The following is an 18,657-nucleotide window of genomic DNA, read 5'->3' as shown; positions in this document are numbered from 1 at the left end:
TGTGAGAGTTTCTGCAAGTCAGAGTCGATAATACTCTGAATCAAGGGTCTGACTATGAGGCAGATTCATTTGATCATATATTATGAGAAGGGCAGCCCCACACAGAGAGCATTACAGTAGCCCAGTCTCGAGGTAACCAATCCATCGATCACAGTGATTAAGCTATCATTGTCCAGGAACAGGCACAGTTGACATACCAGCTGAAGGTGGTAAAAGGCCCTCCGTGCCATGGAACTCACATGGGCTTCTAATGACACTGATGAACAGAAGCACCTCCAGACTGCATACCCATTCCTTCAGAGGGAGTGCAACCCCATCCAGAACAGGTAATGCCCTAATTCCCAGACCCAGGAACCACTTACCCACAGTATCAGGATTCAGATTCAGCTTATTGGCCTCATCAAGCCCACCACTGCGTCTTAACACAGGTCCAGGTCATGCATGGCCTCTTCTGATTCAGATGTAATGGAGAAATAGAGCGGGGTGTCATCAGCATACTGGTGACACCTTGCCCCAAAATTCCTAATGCCTATACTCAATGGCTTTTTAATATCTGTCAAATTGTACCAGAGACAAAATGGTACCTTGTGTCACCGCACACATAATTGCCAGGGGGCCAGGGTACAGCCACCCAATGCTACTCTCTGCACCCTACCCTGCAGATAGTGCAGTGCCCCATTTCCCAACCCGTAGAGCCAGTCCAGGAGGATACCACAGTCAATAGTATCAAAAGCTGCTGAGAGACTGAGTAAGAGTAACAGGGTTGCACTCCCTCTGTCCCTCTCCCAATAAAGAAGAGTAACAGGGTTGCCTCCCTGCCTTTCCGCCCTGCATTTTTTTTGCTAGGCGGGCTTTTTTGTCCATCTAGTGGCAGCGCTTTGGAGGGGAAGGGAAGAGTCTGGAGAGGCCACAGGATAGCTCGTATCCTGGCCTCTCCAGTCTCCTACCCTCCCTGCCTATCAAAACACCCCCTTTCCCCCCTCTCCAAGGTTGCTTTTCCAGACTCGGAGGCCAGACAGCAGGGTTCTTTCTGCACCAGCTGCAAGGGGGTGTAGGTGGGCGGGGGGCAGATTTCTGACTCCCCCTTCTGAGCTTGGAGTGCTGTCTCCGACCTCAGAGGGGGAATCCCCAATATCCTATGACCCTTCAGACAATATCTAGGGGCCAAAAGATTGCTCCCTAAATATCATGAATCTCTCGTGATTTCCAGCTGTTCTAATATCGCTTGATGTAACTGTGTGGAAATCTCAGAGGTAGAGCCAACAAGATGCAGTGCCTGAAAGCATACTTTTGTGTGAAAGTTTTGTACAACCAATAGTGTTTATGGATATCATCCACTGAATTCACTTTCACCCCATTTGTTTGTCTTTTACCTATTAAGTTGACTCGCCCTGGTGCTCGAGCATAAAACTTGGGAGTCGATTTATATTTAGAGACAAACATCTTCTTTAGCTTGAGCAATCTGAAAAATAGGTTGGCATGTTTTAAGATACTGTATTTTTAGATAACCAGCATACATTTCAAGTGATACAATCCAACAGGTATCAAACCTTAGACTAGCTTAGCATGAACCAACTCCAGATTTGTAGACTAAGGGCACAATCCTATGCATGTTTCTTTTCTTTTCTCCCCAGATTTTTAATATATATATTCACGGATTTGTATATATTCATAGCAATCAATATATATGAAATGCATATATATGAAAATACAACTTTCTAGCAATTATAGATGAGCTTCAACAAAAGCGGATCAGCTATCCAAGGAAATATCCATTCAAAGGCGGCGTCTATATACCACCCGTTCAAATATTGAAAATCTTGAAAACATGAACCGGCTCCAGCTTTGTAGATTAAGGACACAATCCTATGCATGTTTAGACAGGAAAAAAGTCCTACAACTCCCAGCATTCCCCAGCTACGCTCATTATTGTGGAGAATGGTATATGTTCCAGCGGCTGTGGGGGTAGCTAAGTGGTAGAGTATATACTTTGCATATGGAAGGTCGCAGACTCAGTCCCTGGTACCACCAGGGAGCAAGTATCTCAGGTAACAAGTGATGTAAAACATCTTCATCTTGAACTGTGAAAACACAGGAACATAGGAAGCTATTGAGTCAGACCATTGGCCCATCTAGGCCAGTATTGTTGACACTGGTTGGCAGCAATGGCTCTCCAGGGTTTCAGACAGGAGTCTTTCCTACCCTACCTGGAAATGCCAGGGAGTAAACCTGAGACCTTCTGCGTCCAAAGCATGTGCTCTGCCCACTGAGCTTTGGCCCGTCTGGTCACTGCCAGTCAGAACAGACAAAACTGGGCTAGATGGACAATTACTCTGACCTGGTATAAATCCTATGATCCTATACAGCAGGGGTGTTGAACCTCTTTCAGCCTGAGGGCCAAATTCCATTTCAAGGAAACTCTCGGGGGCCACATTTCGGTGGTGGGAGGGGCCTAAGGCAAAAGGGGGAGGAGCCACAGTGCCAAAAATAACAGCATATTTTAGCTTAAAGCTCTTACTGCCAGTAAGTAAGCCTTAGGAGAGGCATTTCACCATTTTAGAATGGGGAAAAACTGCACATTGGCCAGGAAGCCACCAAACAATTGGTGGCTGGGGAAAGGGGCATGACCCTCTGGGAAACCCTGGGGTGCCAGGTGAGGGCCTCAGGCAGGCCAGATTTGCCCCTGGGTCTGAAGTACCATACACCTGCTATATAGGAAGATGCTTTATATCAAGTTAGGCCATCATTTCATATAGCTCAGTATTGTCTACACTGACTAGCAGCAACTCTGCAAGCTTTCAGATGAGAGACTTTTCCTGCCCTACCTGGAGATGCCAAGAATGGGACGTTTTGCATGCAAAGCATATGCTCTTCCACTGAGCCATGGCTACCTCACAGGGTTGTTGTGCAGATAAAACTGGCAGGAGGGGGTGGGGGAAAAGAATTATGTATGGCACCTTGAGCTCACTGGAAAGATAGGATGCAAATGTAATAAATTAATTCAGTAACGTACCATGTACACTGAATACAAAAAGGTGACTAGGGCAACAGTCTTATGCACACTTACCTGGGAGTAAGCCCCACTAAACAAATGGAACTTACTTCTGAGTAAATATGCACAGGATTGCACCGCACAACATATCAAGGAGCAAGTAACCTGTGTTTCATTCTGGAGCAGTCTTCCCCCACCTGGTGCCCTCTAGCTGGTTTGGACTTCAGCTCCCATCAGGCCTTGCCAGTAGTTAAAAATCCTGGGAGGGCACCAGGTTGGGAAAGGCTGTTCTAGAGCACAGACTGCAGCAATGCTGTGGTTGACAGAAGACGGAGCATTCAACAGGATGGACGTTTGGGAGCATAATTCCTTAAAGATCACGTCTACAGCACAAACTTGTTTGGATCCGTCCCTCCCCGCCCTAGGAGATGTATCCGATGTTAGTCTAACTGAAGTCCCATACATTTGAATGGGTCTGTTCTAAGTAAAGCTCACATTGGATACAACCCAATGTTTCTTACTGTGTAGTACCAATGCCAGGCAGCTGCAGGATAAGATTTTGTTGGTGTTGCTATTAATGATGGAGGAACTGGAGAGCGGCTCTAGGAAAGTCAGCCACGCACCTTGGCTCCTCCACCAGCTGGATCGAGAGGGTGGCGGGGACATCTCCGGCCATGCTTTGCTTCTCCAAACTGCGGCACACCCGGGGAAATGACAGCGGTGCGAGTTTTCTCCTCTACCTAGCGGGCAAAACCCAAAGGCTAAGATCCTGGTGTACATAAACTTCTTCCTTCTGACACGGAGAAAGAGAAATGGAGCAGCAGCAGCCCTTCCTGCTGCGGCATTTCCTCCTTACATTCTCCGCCCAGATCCACTAGAGACATAGCTTGTGACAACAACCTGCCCGGGCAAATAAAAGTCCTGCAAACGGCGAGCCTCTCCCAGCAGAAAAAGTGTCGGAGAAATTCACACGACAGCCCATCCTAGCAGTTCACCCGAGCGGTGGAGTAATATTTTGAAGCGGGAAAAAGCATCTAATTGCTGCATCTCAGGCTCCTCCTCGATCAGGAAAAATAGAATAGCGATGCGAGCATCCACTTATGCCACTTAGGGCGCAATCCTATGTATGTTTAGACGGGGAAAAAGCCCCACAACTCCCAGCATTCCCCAGCCAGCTAGCCTGGCTGGGGAACTGGGAGATGTAGGACATTTTCTTATACTTCTGGGAATTTGTAGGAGTTTTGCCCATCTAAACATGCATAGGATTGGATTGCACCCTTATGGAAATAAGGGCTTCCTTTCATTTATATTGTGATGCGTTGTTCATCCATGGGGTAATCGTTGTTCACCCTTGGGTTAATTAGCAGCCCAAGCATAAATGTTTAACAGGATTTAAGTCCCACTGGCCTCAATACATAAATGTATGGAATTCACTACCACAAGATGCGGTAAGGGTTACCAGCTTATTTTTATACTTGCAAAATTTTAAATCATACACTGATAATTGTACAACATAGTTTACTCGAACAACTTCCAGTTGCAGATATAGATACACATATTGTTTCATAATTCATATTTGCATCATCTTGTCAATCCAACCATCTTCATGGCTGCTCCTGTGTTTCGTCCAATATTTGGGGTGGGTGGGTGAGAAATACCTAATTTCCTTATCTCCAATTTTGCATTCTCTAAATCTTTTTAAGATATGTTAATATTAGATTGCTAAATTTATTTATACCTCATTTTAATCTTTTAAATATTAAATATATCAACATTTGTGATGGACACTAATTTAGGGCCAAAACTGACATTAATTTACAGCTGTGTCTAGCAGTTACAGTTTTTGCTTACTTTAGAGTAGGCACAGGGATGATCTGGATCAGGAACCTAGGCATGAAGGATAAGGGGCAGGGGGAATTTTAAAGATTTGCACCTACTCTAGAATAAAAAAATGAAAAAAGACATAGCTGCTAGACACAGATTTAAAGTAAAGTCTTTTTAGACCCTTAGATGGCCTTAAAAGCTTAGACAAATTCATGAACAATAGGTCCATCAACGGCTACTAGTCATGACAGACATATAGAACGGCTAGGGTCAGAGGCAGTTTGCCACTTTATATTAATTGCTTGGAAGCAACAGCAGGAGAGGCTATAGCCTTCAAGTCCGGCTTGTGGACTTCACAGAGGAATTTGATGCACGCTACTGCAGGAAGCAGGATAGATCTTTCAAATGATCAAGACAGGCTCTTCTTATATTCTTAATAGAACTTCCACGCCAGTCTTTCAGGGCCACATCTTACAGCGGTTCAAGTGGCCTAATGTGCTTTTACATCAAAAGCTATTGCCATTTTAGGTGAAGACTTCTTTATTTTCCCAGGCATTTTAGCATTTCAGCTCTCTAGGCTTTTAGCTTTGCGGTTCTAAATCTGTATTTTAAACTCCTGCACCGCTGCTAGGTTTTATTGTGGTTGTATTGTTATATTGTGGTTTTAATGTTCTATATATTTTAAATTGTTTTATTGTGTGCTGTTTGGTTTTAATTTTTGTGAACCGCCCACAGAGCTTCGGCTATTGGGCGGTATAGAAATGAAACGAACGAATGAAAAAATTAAAACATGGGGAAAGAATTCCAAGGTGGACTAGCGTAACTCGATCTCCATTTGTTATGCTTGGGCCGAAGGGGAAGCAAAAGTGTTCCCAAGAGCCTCAATACGCATAAGCAGCATATGCTCAGAAGCAGCACTGCCCTCGAGTCCTATTTTGATGTGGCACATTGATTCTCTGCCTCTCCCCCCCCCCCAAAAAAAAAGTATTGGGGGTACCAAAAACAATGTTTTTGTCGCTCTGGATGCAATGAATATGAACTTGAGCACGCTCCGGGAGAGAGCGCAGGACAGGAAGGCCTGGCGTGCTATGGTCCATGGGGTCACGAAGAGTCGGACACGACTGAACGACTGAACAACAACAAATGTATCATCCACATAGCTCCATGTCCTCCGCTGTCTTCATTGTTCACAGGTGCCAAACCCTTCAGAAATTCAACGGGCGGTTTTCCTCATCCCTGCGTTCCCATGCCACAGCCTGGAAACACATCTCTGTTTCTGCTTGCGCTGCTTTCATTATAGGCACAAGAACCCCCTCGGGAGCAGCCCCTGAGCGAAACGCGTCTGTTATTTATTTACTCCTTCCCCCCCCCTCTCAATTTCACCTGGCCGTGGTACCCGCAGGGGGACACACCACCCCCGTGCGTCACTATCAAGGCGGGGAGACCGACGCATACAGCTGAGCGGCCGAAGCGCCTCAGCGGCGCCCCGGAGGACTGGGCCCCACTGGTTGCTAAGGTCCCGGTTGCCAACCGCAGGCCAGGTGCGCCCTCAATTAGGCTCCGTGCTCGCCACGCTCCCGAGCGAAGATGACGGGGGCGCGCCGGCGACGGACGGGGTTTCCCGTCCCTCGCGCCTCCAGCCCCGAGAGCGGAGTCACATTGAGGAGGAGCCGCGGGGGCTTGTGGGAGAAGAGGGCTGGCTGCAGCCTGTTTCTCCTCCCTCCCCCCGCCCCCTTCTTCCCCTCCCCCCGCGCGTCCTCCGGCCAAGATGTCTGACATGGAGGATGATTTCATGTGCGATGATGAGGAGGACTATGACCTGGTAAGGTCGGGGGCTGCAGGAGGGAAGGGACGGCGGGGCAGGCCGAGCTGCGCGCGCGGGAGGGTCTCCCCCAGCCTTCCCCTCACGGCCACGACCCCTCCTGGGGTGCTTCCCTTCGCTCCCCTCCCTTCTGGGTGCAGTGACAGGGCGAGCCTCCTTCCCCTTCTCCTGGCCCGGGGGTGGGAAGCGGGGCAAAGCAAAAGCGTATGAGGGGGAATGCTTTGAGGGCAGCACCCCCTTTCTATCCGTTCCGCCCGCGCACCCCCCTGATAGGGGAAACGAAACCCTGAAGTCACCCACGTAGGCCCCTTCTCAGGCCCAACTAGCGTGGGCCCCTGTTTTCAAGACCCTTTCCTTTGGATTTTGAGGGCCGAGGCTTAAAGAACCTGGGACGTGCTTAACCCCAGAACTAGGGAGGAAAGCGAGTACCTGCCCCTTGATTTTTTTCGTATTTGAGCGCCTGTCAACTTTGCCCGGGTGCTCTCAGGGGTGAAGAGGTAAGGGAGAGGAGAAATGGGAAAGCAGAAGGATTTCTCCTCGTAGCCGATTCTGTTTTCTCAAGTTTCGCCTGAGGTACATTGCACTGGAAATCTGGCTTATACTACGTACTACCCGTAATGTATCTTACGCAGTTTTTCTTTTTTTTCTCCCTCTTTCAGCCAGTGAATTGTGGTGTGTGTCTATTTGCAGCCTAAATCAACATCTTGTATTTTTTAAAGGAAACGTGCTTTTTTTTTTTTTTTTTTAGAGAGGCAGTGATCTTAATTTAATAGAGATAATGTTGGTGTTTTAAAAATGAGCAGGGATATGAGTATTTTGAAATATGTAGGGCATCGCTTTATTAGTATTTGGGTAAGAATGTATTATCTAATGGGTGATTCTGGGAATTTGTGGTTTTATGTTCTATGCAGGGGAGAGCAGAGTTTTAAAATCTTATATCTGTAGTTGTTTGCCTCTAATATGATGACTTTCTATTTTGAAATAGCTCACCAGGTACTTCTGGAATGGCATCCTAAGCGTGCTTGGTGGGATTTAACTTTCAAGTAAACATGTATAGGATCAGGTTCTACAGTGGAAAAGTCATCATTCTATATCTCCTTTAGGCAAAAATGTATGTGTAATGTCAGACACTGTTAGTTTCTGCAGGTTTCTAATGGTTAGTGATCACTTCGTTGTGAACTGATATTTTCCTTTGTGAAAGTAAACTTATGGGCTTTTCCAATAACTATTAAAACAGAAAACAAATGCTTAGCATCGTTTTTAATTGAAACTCTTGTTTACTGATTTGGGAACACTGATACAAACATTTAAGATCACTGAAAAGGATATTATGGGTATAATATTCTATACAAGCTCTGCCAAGGGGAGGTGGCTGTATCTTGAGGAAGGGTCATGGTTCAGTGGTAGAGCACATGGTTTCTGTTTGCAAGGTCCAAGATTCAGCCCCTGGCATCTCCAGTTAGAAAGTTATTGGGTAGCCAGGCTAGGAAAGACCCATGCCTGAGACCTTGGAGGACCAACGGGAGTTGCAATCCAGTGTTATCTGGAGGGCCACACACTCCCCACCCCCTGAGGTAGATCAAAGGTCTGTCTCAGCATATGGCAGCTCCATATGTGGCATACTGTAAATCAGGCTGCTATCAGTATACACTTCTTTTACAAAAATGTTTACAAAACATTCCAATGTACTTCTCATATTCAAGAGTGCTGTCCCTCCCGCCTCCTCCACAAAAAAACTCTTTTATATCTACATTGACTTGATTGTAGCATCAGCACTGAACCAGTTTTTCTCCTGCTGAATGTAGTGTAACTTGTACTTGCAGAATTAAGAATTACTAGCAAGATATTGTGTGATTGTACAACATACATTATCACGGATCTGGAGCTAATAAATAAACAGTGATACTTCTGCTTACATCAACTCTTATTGCGTTATCGGGTGCCTGTGATTAGAAGGACTAACGGTTACTTGGTCCTGTTCTGAAATGGTTTTGCAACATATGAAAGAAATTGCCTTGAATTTACTGTTTTGTGTGATTACAGTGGTTTACAACTATTTTTTATAAAGGCCCAATTAAACCTGTCCAGAAGCTGCATTGAAGAAAAAAATATTGAGACCTTTTCACAATAAAATTCTGAATTATAGGCCTTCTGTTAATTTGGATAGGTTTGAAGGGGGCAGAAAAAAGTAGATAGAACAATGTTCTGACTCGATATAAGGCATCTGCTTCATAAATAGAATTGTATCTATTTCTGGTACCTAGTTTGGTCAAACTACCGTAATATAGCTATTGATTAGGGGAAGCATTGCATCTCTGGGCCTCTCTAGTTGAGTGTCTTTCATATAACTAATCCTGGGTCACAGTTGAGTTCCGTCTAAATATCTGTTTATACCTTGTTGAAGGAAATACCACAACTGCCATTCACCTCTGCAGGTTGAGGAGAGATAACTGTTTTGAACTGGCATGAAGGCTTAGCTGGATCACTACTGATGAACAGTCATTCAGGCTGCACAGCACTGTGCTGTGCAAATTCTTACATTGTCAGTCAGTGGAGAAAATAATAAGCATCCCTACTGTAAAGTTCACTTTTTAAGCACAGCTGTTGAGGGACGAGCAACTTCTTTTCACTAGACAACTTGATAGTTAGGGTTTTTCTTATGACTTAAGTAAAAAAGAATCAAGAAAGGAGACAAAGAACAAACTTTTGTGTAAGGGATCCAATTTATTTTTAGTTTTCATGTTTCCGAAATACCAACAGCTACTAGCCATACCTACTAAATAAAACTTCCATGAGGAAAAGCGGTATGTCCTTGAAAATCAGATGCTGGGGACAAATGGGAGTTGGCCATCCCTTTCATGTCCTGCATGTAGGCTTCCAGAAGCATCTGGCTGTCCCCTGTTGGAAACAGAGGGCTGGACCCGATTCAGCAAGGTAGTATGAACATTCTTACAAAGCATGTCAAACAGACGACTATTTCCTGATACATTCTTTCACAGCAGCAGTTAGTTTCCAGACACAATTACGTATACCCCAGTTCTTCATAAATTTACCCTCGTCCAGAAAAAAATCTGTTCACTGGCTGCTGTCTTGTTCTTGTAAAGGCCCTCTTCCTCTTGCCTTGCATTGGAGGTAAAGCTTAATGCTATTGGGGAGAAAGCATCAGTCACTAGTTAGGGAGGAGCAGTAGCAGGAGGAAAGTTTCTCCCAGCACAGCATGGAGTGAAAGCATATTGGGCAGGGAGGGGTGAGTAGGTAGAAGCCCGTTGTTGGATATGAGTAATTTTTGTCCACAGTACAATCGGCTTTTCCAGTCAAGCTGCAGCGGATGAGCACATACAAGCCTATTTTGGCGTGTAGATTTATTTATTTTTACTGTGGCGGGCCATTATGTTAGATGAAATTATAAGGCAAGACTTCACTAGGTTGGCAGTCCATTTCAGTTCACTAATGTTTTTGCAATGTACAAGGAAAAAAAATGCTGCTATCCTTTGGCAATGAGTGAGGAGGAGGGTTTTTTCAGTTTCTTTTTATTAAAAACAGTTGGAATCTGCAATAAGTACTAAACATTGAGTGCATGTATTCATCCCCTAAAAGGAGGAATTTACATAGAAACAGCTTTGCTTCCTACAGATCAGTGAGCATGCATTCAGCAAGGCTACATTATAGTAGCTTTTGAACAAAGCTGTATAAAGTGTGAGTCATTTTACATTTATAAAAAACAAAAGCAATGTACACTATGTACAAAAACAGCCTGGCATTCACTGGACAATGTAAAACTTTATAAACAGATTATGAAGGATCTCATGGGGGGGGGCATGTTAGTAGAAGAGTAAATAAAATGTTTTCTAAACCCATAATTAACATCCATATCAGTCATGAACACTCAGGTTTGCATAATGTCATCTTCACCAATAAGGGATGGCTTTTGTTCCTCTGAAACGCTATACATATGATTGCATTGATTGCACTTGCTAACTTAGGGTGCAATCCTATGCATGTTTAGACAGGAAGAAGTCCCACAACTCCCAGCATGCTTGGGAGTTGTGGGACTTTGCCTATCTAAACATGCATAGGATTGCACCCTTATTGCTTTAACTTTAACCCTTATGACTGGAACTCCCTCCTAGAACACCTACACATTGCCAGCTCTCTCCCTTAAAACCACTCAAGGTCTTTTTTTGAGGGTGCTTTTGACTTAACCCCTCAGTCTTCATCCCCAACCAAAACCAAATCTAACAGGTCAGTCCTATATGTGTCTACTCAGAAGTAAGTCCCTTTGAGGTCAATGGGTCTTGCTTTAGGCTAAGTAGTATAGGATTGCAGCTTTAATGTGTATACATTCATCTATTTTTCTATGTTTCCCCTCCCGCAGAGCAGGAATTTAGATTTATAAGCTTCTTTTAGCAGGAATCTATTTTGCTTATCATTGTTTCTACACTAATGGCTGTACATTCATAACTAGCAAAATGGCCATTGTTAGGAGCATCTGGAATGAAAGGGCTTGTGTATTGCAAGAGGTGCACCACACAGTCCCAGAGAATCCTTGTTGTTGAGAGCTAGGCCATCCTGGGTTGAGAGGGCAGGTTTTGTTGTACTTGGGAACCCCATTACAGCACAATGCTTCATTTTCTCCATGGAAGAAAATGTTAACAATTCCTTTACAGTAGAAAGTAAAAGATGCATATGGAGACATCACATTTTACTTGGTTTCCTGCCCCTGGATACTCTAGACACTGAGAATAGGACCTGCTACTATTTACATAGTTGTGTCATATTATTTATATTTATAAAAAAATGATCATCTTATAGTGGGTACTGACATAAATATATGCATATATAGATGATTTTGCTGACCAGTGTAATCAAAGAGGTTTTCTGAGTAACACAGAGTAATTCTGGTATTTTATAATATATTGGAGCAGTAACAATAGGATAACTCTAATGTTCTTCTCGTACTTAAGAATGCTGTACAAGAATGACTTGTATATTGTGAGGATTAAATCCCTAATGAAATCAGCAATGCTTTTTTTAAAGAATATTTTGTATTTCAAAACATTTTATGTTTAACAGTCATAGTTCTCTAGCGTTGCTTCACAGAGACACCTCTCTTCATCTTCATAAAGTCTTAATGCTGCCAGTCTATCAACAGTGGTTAAGAGATTGAGAGCGGGCTGCAGGACTGTGTGCTCCCTCTCCTCTCTGGTGCACTGATATTTTTCAAAATCAGGGTTTGCAAATGTGACTTTGTTGGTGCAGATGTATTGCTAAGCCATGGTTAAAGCTAGCCATGGAAGATAGATTAGGAAATTTGTACCAGAGAATTGAGGATGCCTGGTGCACATATAGCTTCTTAATCAGTTTAGGAAACTATATGTGCACCAGGGAAAGCTATATGTGCACTAGGAAATTCCCCAATGAAATTTATTAGTCTGAACAGAATGAAATAATGTGCAAAGTAGTACAACCAGTGAAAAGAAATACAGTTCTCCTCTCTGGATATGTTTTGCAGTTCGTTTTATCTTGTGATTGGGGAAGGGCAATGCTGACATTTAAAAAAAAAAAAATCCATCTTCAGTTGCCTATTTCCATCAGCAACACAGCAACAAATTGGTTAATACCGTGTGTGTGTGTGTGTGTGTGTGTGTGTATGATTTGGGATGAATCTGTATGCCTTGGGCTCAGAATATCTGTCTCATCAAGTGATATCCTCATATGTTCTTCCCTTAAAATAATGATTGCTTAATCTACCAAACCCTGTGTGTGTGTGTGTGTGTGTGTGTGTGTGTGTGTGTAATTCTATCTGTCTACATCAGGGGTGGGGAACCTGTGGCCCTCCATATGTCATTGGACTATGAATCCCATCATTCCTGACCATTGGCAGTGCTGGCTGGAGTGGATGGGAGTTGTAGTCCAACAACACCTGGAGGGCCACAGGTTCTTCACCGTGGTCTACATATTCATGAAAATAAAGCCTAGAATTGTCTTTTCTGGAAGAAATGAAGCTTATACTTCTAGCAAGAATATAAGCAAGACTTTGAAGTAGTAACAAAGGATGTCCCCCAGCAGTCCCTCAAAGATCTAAATGTTGGGACGCAACCCGAAGGCTATCCATGGCTATTAGTTATATTAGCTAAATATTACCTTCAGATTTAGTAACAGTATGCCTCGGTATACCCATTCCTGGGGAACATGAGCAGATGGGTGCTACTGCATTCATGTCCTACTTGTGGGCTTCCCATTGGGGCATCTGCTTGGCTACATTCTGTGTGAACATAATGCTGGACTTGATAGGCCTTTGGCCTGATCCAGCAGGGCTGCTGTTATGTTCCTGTAGTATTAATGCTTGCATTAATAACCTCCAGTAAATGCTTATGAGCCTAAAGAACCTGAAAGTATGCCTGAGATCTCTTTCTGGTCCTTATTGCTTAGCCATTTTACTTGCAAATCAAAAAGTTATCTGTGGAAGGCAGGTATGCATTATGTATTATGACTCTGAATCAACAGTAAAAATTGTGTGTGTGTGTGTGTGTGTTTGAAAAAAGCTAAAGCTCAGTATTTTTGGCTAGAACTTTGTATCTTTTGACTAGATTAAGAGTGTAATAATAGCGACTGCTGCCCTTGCATCTCAGTGTTGTTATTCTTATGTCTAATCTGTTTGAGATATTAAAAATATATAAATGTAAAACTTAATTGTTCTCTCAAACCATAGGAAAGTAGGCTGATCTCTCTCCCCCCCCCATTCTATTTAGCTAATATCACTTAATTGCTTAGCATTTATAATGCTTTAAACAGACACAATTTTTTTTCTATCTACCCTCATAAAATGTAGGAATATTCTGAAGACAGTAACTCTGAACCGAATGTAGATTTGGAGAATCAGTACTACAACTCTAAAGCCCTGAAGGAAGATGACCCCAAAGCAGCACTGAGCAGCTTCCAGAAGGTTTTTCGTTTTCATTTTTTTCTTTTATATTGGTGCATATATTCCAATGAAATATTTTGCCTCGTTAGACTTTTGGTCTGGGGTAGCCTGGTACAAATGTAATGCATTGGGGCATTCCTCTTCACATATCAATTTTGGCACAAATGATGTTATTGTTATTATGTTGGCACCAGAATGTTTGTTATTTAGCTGTGAGCCCTGCAAGACCTGGTCCCTGTTTGTCTGTCTGGCTCATTTCCACCTGGTCTGGGAGGGCAGAGCCCTGACTGACTCCAGCTACAAAGGCTGCTCCTACTGCTGAAGGTGCCTAAAGACCACCTTTAGGGAGGGTTTAGGGATTGTTGCTGCGGGCAACACTACTCAAAGATAAGATGTATTATTTTAGCTGCTGTATGTCTTATGTTTTGTATTTATGTTGTTAGGCACTGGCATGAATTATTAGTGGATTGTTGAATCTTAGTGTATATTAATGTTTATATGATCATTTAAATTTTGTTGTCTTGAAACTGTTAGTGAATCATCTTGAAATGCTATATTTTATTATGTAAACTCTTCTAAAGATGTGAGCTGCTTTGAGCATGGCTTATCATAGAAAAGCAACATACAAATAAACATGATGATGATCCGTTAGTGCTAAACCATGGTTTGAAGCAGGTTTCCTAATTGTGGTTTGGGCTAATCAGAGTTAAGTTTGAATATCATGCAGTGCAAACATAACTCCAGTCATAGTTATCTCTGAAACTGAAATGGAGGAGAAAGAGGGAGGGAGAGAAGCATGTGAGAAGCGTTTCCCCACCCCGCCCCAACTAGATAGCACTACATCTGCACCAGGCCAGTGTCTTCCCCAGTAATCAGTGAACAGCTGTATTCCCCATGAAGTAAGAATTTAGTGACAGTTTGCTGTCCTGTAAGATTTTTGTTGTCATTGTTCTGTTTCCCCAAAGAGTTGATGCTTCACACTACTATTGTATTTGAGTAGGTTATAAACATTAATAATTCCTTGTTTGTATTTACTATTCATATGATTTTTTAAACATGTTAATGGCATAGTAGTCTCAGAGCAAGGGCTGCGGTGGCTTAGTGGTTAAGACACTGAACTGCAGGCCGGAAGGTCGGCAGGACAGCAGTTCGAGACCCGAGTGCCATGTGATGGAGTGAGCTCCCCTCTTCAGTCCCAGCTTCTGCCAACCTAGCAGTTCGAAAGCAAGAAATTGCAAGTAGATAAATAGGTACCACCTTGGCGGGAAAGGTAACAGCGTTCCGTGCACCTCGGTGTTCAGTCATGCCGGCCACATGACCACGGAAGCGTCTTCGGACAGCGCTGGCTCTTCGGCTTAGAAACGGGGATGAGCACCGCACCCTAGAGTTGGACACAACTGGTTTGTTGTTGTTCTGTCATTCAGTCGTGTCCGACTCTTCGTGACCCCATGGACCATAGCACGCCAGGCCCCCCTGTCCTGCGCTCTCTCCCGGAGCGTGCTCAAGTTCATATTCATTGCATCGGTGATGCTATCTAGCCATCTCATCCTCTGCCATCCCCTTCTCCTTTTGCCTTCAGTCTTTCCCAGCATCAGGGTCTTTTCCAGAGAGTTTTCTCTTCGCATTAGGTGGCCAAAATATTTCAGCTTCAGCTTCAGTATCTGTCCTTCCAATGAGCACTCAGGGTTGATTTCCTTTAGGATGGACTGATTTGACCTCCTTGCAGTCCAGGGGACTCGTAAGAGTCTTCTCCAGCACCACAGTTCGAAAGCATCAATTCTTCGGCGCTCAGCCTTCCTTATAGTCCAGCTCTCACAGCCATACGTTGCTACTAGGAAAACCATAGCTTTGATTATATGAACCTTTGTCAGCAAGGTGATGTCTCTGCTTCTTACTATGCTGTCTAGGTTTGCCATAGTTTTCCTCCCAAGGAGCAAGCATCTTTTAATTTCATGGCTACAGTCACCGTCTGCGGTGATCTTGGAGCCCAAGAAAGTAAAATCTGTCACCGCTTCCATTTCTTCCCCTTCTATATGCCAGGAAGTGATAGGGCCAGATGCCATGATCTTCGTTTTTTTAATGTTGAGTTTCAAACCAGCTTTTGCACTCTCCTCTTTCACCCTCAACAAGAGGCTCTTTAGATCCTCTTCGCTTTCTGCCATTAGGGTGGTATCGTCTGCATATCGGAGGTTGTTGATAATTTTCCCAGCAATCTTAATTCCGACCTCTGATTCATCCAACCCGGCATTTCTCATGATGTACTCTGCATATAAGTTAAATAAGCAGGGTGACAGTATGCAGCCTTGTCGTACTCCTTTCCCAATTTTGAACCAATCGGTTGTTCCATGTCTGGTTCTTACTGTTGCTTCTTGACCCTCGTACAGGTTTCTCAGGAGACAGGTAAGGTGGTCTGGTACTCCCATCACTTTAAGAATTTGCCACAGTTTGTTGTGATCCACACAATCAAAGGCTTTAGCATAGTCAATGAAGCAGAAATAGACGTTTTTCTGGAATTCTCTTGCTTTCTCCATGATGCAGCGAATGTTGGCGATTTGATCTCTCGTTCCTCTGCCTCTTCGAAACCCAGCTTGTACTTCCGGTAGTTCTCGGTTCGCATACTGCCGAAGCCTAGCTTGTAGGATTTTGAGCATCACCTTGCTGGCATGTGAAATGAGCGCAATTGTGCGGTAGTTTGAACACTCTTTGGCGTTGCCCTTCTTTGGAATTGGAATGTAAACTGAACTTTTCCAGTCTTGCGGCCATTGTTGAGTGTTCCAAATTTGTTGGCATATTGAATGCAGCACTTTAACAGCATCATCTTTTAGGATTTTAAATAGCTCAGCTGGAATACTGTCATCTCCACTAGCTTTGTTGTTACTAATGCTTCCTAAGGCCCACTTGACTTCACTCTCGAGGATGTCTGGCTCAAGTTCAGTGACCGCACTATCATGGCTATCAGGGACATTCAGATCTTTCCTGTATAGTTCTTCTGTGTATTCTTTCCACCTCTTCTTAATCTCATCTGCTTCTGTTAGGTCCCTGCTTTCTTTGTCCTTTATCATGCCCGTCTTTGCATAAAACGTTCCCTTGAGATCTCCGATTTTCTTGAAGAGATCTCTAGTCTTTCCCATTCTGTTGTTTTCTTCGATTTCTTTGCATTGTTCATTTAAGAAGGCCTTCTTGTCTCTCCTTGCTATTCTCTGGAACTCTGCATTCAGTTGGATATAGCTTCCCCTTTCTCCCTTGCTTTTCGCTTCCCTTCTTTCCTCAGCTACTTGTAAAGCCTCATCAGACAGCCACTTGGCTTTCTTACATTTCTTTTTCTTTGGGATGGATTTTGTTGCTGCCTCCTGAACAATGTTACGGACCTCCATCCATAGTTCCTCAGGCACTCTGTCTATCAGGTCTAATCCCTGAAATCTATTCCTCACCTCCACTGTATATTCATCAGGGATATGATTTAGGTCATACCGGAACGGTTTAGTGGTTTTCCCTACGTTCTTCAATTTAAGCTGAAATTTTGCAAGAAGCAGCTCATGATCTGAGCCACAGTCAGCTCCAGGTCTTGTTTTTACTGACTGTATAGAGCTTCTCCATCTTTGGCTGCAAAGGACATAATCAATCTGATTTCGATATTGACCATCTGGTGATGTCCATGTGTAGAGTCGTCTCTTGTGCTGTTGGAAAAGAGTGTTTGCTATGATCAGCGTGTTCTCCTGGCAAAACTCTATTAGCTTTTGTCCTGCTTTATTTTGTACACCAAGGCCATGCTTGCCTGTTATCCCAGTGATTTCTTGACTTCCTGCTTTAGCATTCCAATCCCCTATGATGAAGAGGACATGTTTTTTTGGTGTTAGTTCTAGAAAGTGTTGTAGGTCTTCATAGAACCGATCAACCTCAGCTTCTTCGGCATCAGTGGTTGGGGCATAGACTTGAATTACTGTGATGTTGAATGGTTTGCCTTGGATTTGTACTGAGATCATTCTATCATTTTTCAGATTGTACCCCAGTACTGCTTTTCCCACCCTTTTGTTGACTATGAGTGCTACTCCATTTCTTCTAAGGGATTCTTGCCCACAATAGTAGATATGATGGTCACCTGAATTAAATTCGCCCATGCCTGTCCATTTTAGTTCACTGATTCCCAAGATGTTGATGTTCAATCTTGCCATCTCATGTTTGACCACCTCCAACTTACCTTGATTCATTGATCTTACATTCCAGGTTCCTAAACAATATTGTTCTTTACAGCATCGGATTTTCTTTTCACCACCAGACACATCCACAGCTGAGTGTCCTTTTGGCTTTGGCCCAGCCGCTTCACTCTTTCTGGCGCTCCTTGGAAATACCCTCTGCTCTTCCCCAGTAGTATATTGGACACCTTCCGACCTGAGGGGCTCATCTTCCGGCGTCATCTCTTTTAGCCTTGTGATACATTCCATGGGGTTTTCTTGGCAAGAATACTGGAGTGGGTTGCCATTTCCTTCTCCAGTGGACCACATTTTGTCAGAACTCTCTGCCATGACCTGTCCGTCTTGGGTGGCCCTGCACGGCATAGCTTATGGCTTCACTGAGTTACGCAAGCCCCTTCGCCACAACAAGGCAGTGATCCATGAAAGGGACACGACTGGTTGGGGACACCTTTACCTTTACCTTTTTAGTCTCAGAGCATGGGCAGAAATATCCTTAAAGTTTTTTTAAAATATTGTTCTATAATAATATATTAACTCCAATACAGCGTAATGTGGAGTTCTCCCTGGTAGCCTCAGAATTCTTGAATTGGTGACATTAGAATTACAGCTGGACTTCATGCTTTCAGAAATGGAGATTAACCAATGCTGTTTCTCTCTCCCCAAATGCATTGTTAGGTGTAATCTGATTCCTGCAACACCTCCCGCTGACAAATTCATTCAGCTTGCAATCTCCATTTTGAGACTGGGTCTATCTAAATTGCAGACCTCATGGCCAAATCTTTGGACTTTTTCTGTTTCTCTCTCCACCCTTGCTTTTTGTATCATCTAGTCTGATTAAGAGTTTTGGAGAATTTGAAAGCTTGCCGTTTTTATGGAATTTTGGTTGACCCTAATAAAGGTA

General features: G+C 43.6%; 2 protein-coding genes across 9 annotated transcripts in view; one reads left to right on the top strand and one right to left on the bottom strand.

Annotated features, from left to right (window-relative positions):
* Positions 1 to 6,399, bottom strand: part of GALK2 (galactokinase 2) — a 102,525-nt gene extending 96,126 nt beyond the window's left edge. For 2 of the 3 annotated variants that reach the window (XM_084817135.1, XM_084817137.1), the window contains exons 1-2: positions 3,616 to 3,855; positions 1,374 to 1,462 (exon numbers count right to left, since the gene is read on the bottom strand). In XM_084817135.1, the coding sequence (XP_084673261.1) occupies positions 1,374 to 1,462; positions 3,616 to 3,668 (142 nt within the window). In that variant the 5' untranslated portion in view covers positions 3,669 to 3,855. Of the gene's footprint in view, positions 1 to 1,373; positions 1,463 to 3,615; positions 3,856 to 6,199 lie in introns of those variants that run through there. The other variant, XM_084817136.1, reaches the window with a different exon arrangement.
* A 167-nt stretch (positions 6,400 to 6,566) lies between these two features.
* The window catches only part of COPS2 (COP9 signalosome subunit 2), a 30,041-nt gene continuing 17,950 nt past the window's right edge, over positions 6,567 to 18,657 (top strand). For 4 of the 6 annotated variants that reach the window (XM_084817144.1, XM_084817139.1, XM_084817143.1 and 1 more), the window contains exons 1-2: positions 6,567 to 6,638; positions 13,471 to 13,584. In XM_084817144.1, coding sequence (XP_084673270.1) covers positions 6,585 to 6,638; positions 13,471 to 13,584 — 168 coding nt within the window. In that variant the 5' untranslated portion in view covers positions 6,567 to 6,584. Of the gene's footprint in view, positions 6,639 to 13,470; positions 13,585 to 18,431; positions 18,655 to 18,657 lie in introns of all 6 variants that reach the window. The other 2 variants (XM_084817142.1, XM_084817140.1) reach the window with 1 other exon arrangement.

Source organism: Heloderma suspectum, chromosome 11, assembly GCF_057233095.1.
Source record: "Heloderma suspectum isolate Gila_16-S chromosome 11, 16-S_ref, whole genome shotgun sequence".
Lineage (NCBI taxonomy): Eukaryota > Metazoa > Chordata > Lepidosauria > Squamata > Helodermatidae > Heloderma > Heloderma suspectum.
Note: the sequence above shows the minus strand (reverse complement) of the source record. Positions and strands in the feature narration are given on the sequence as shown.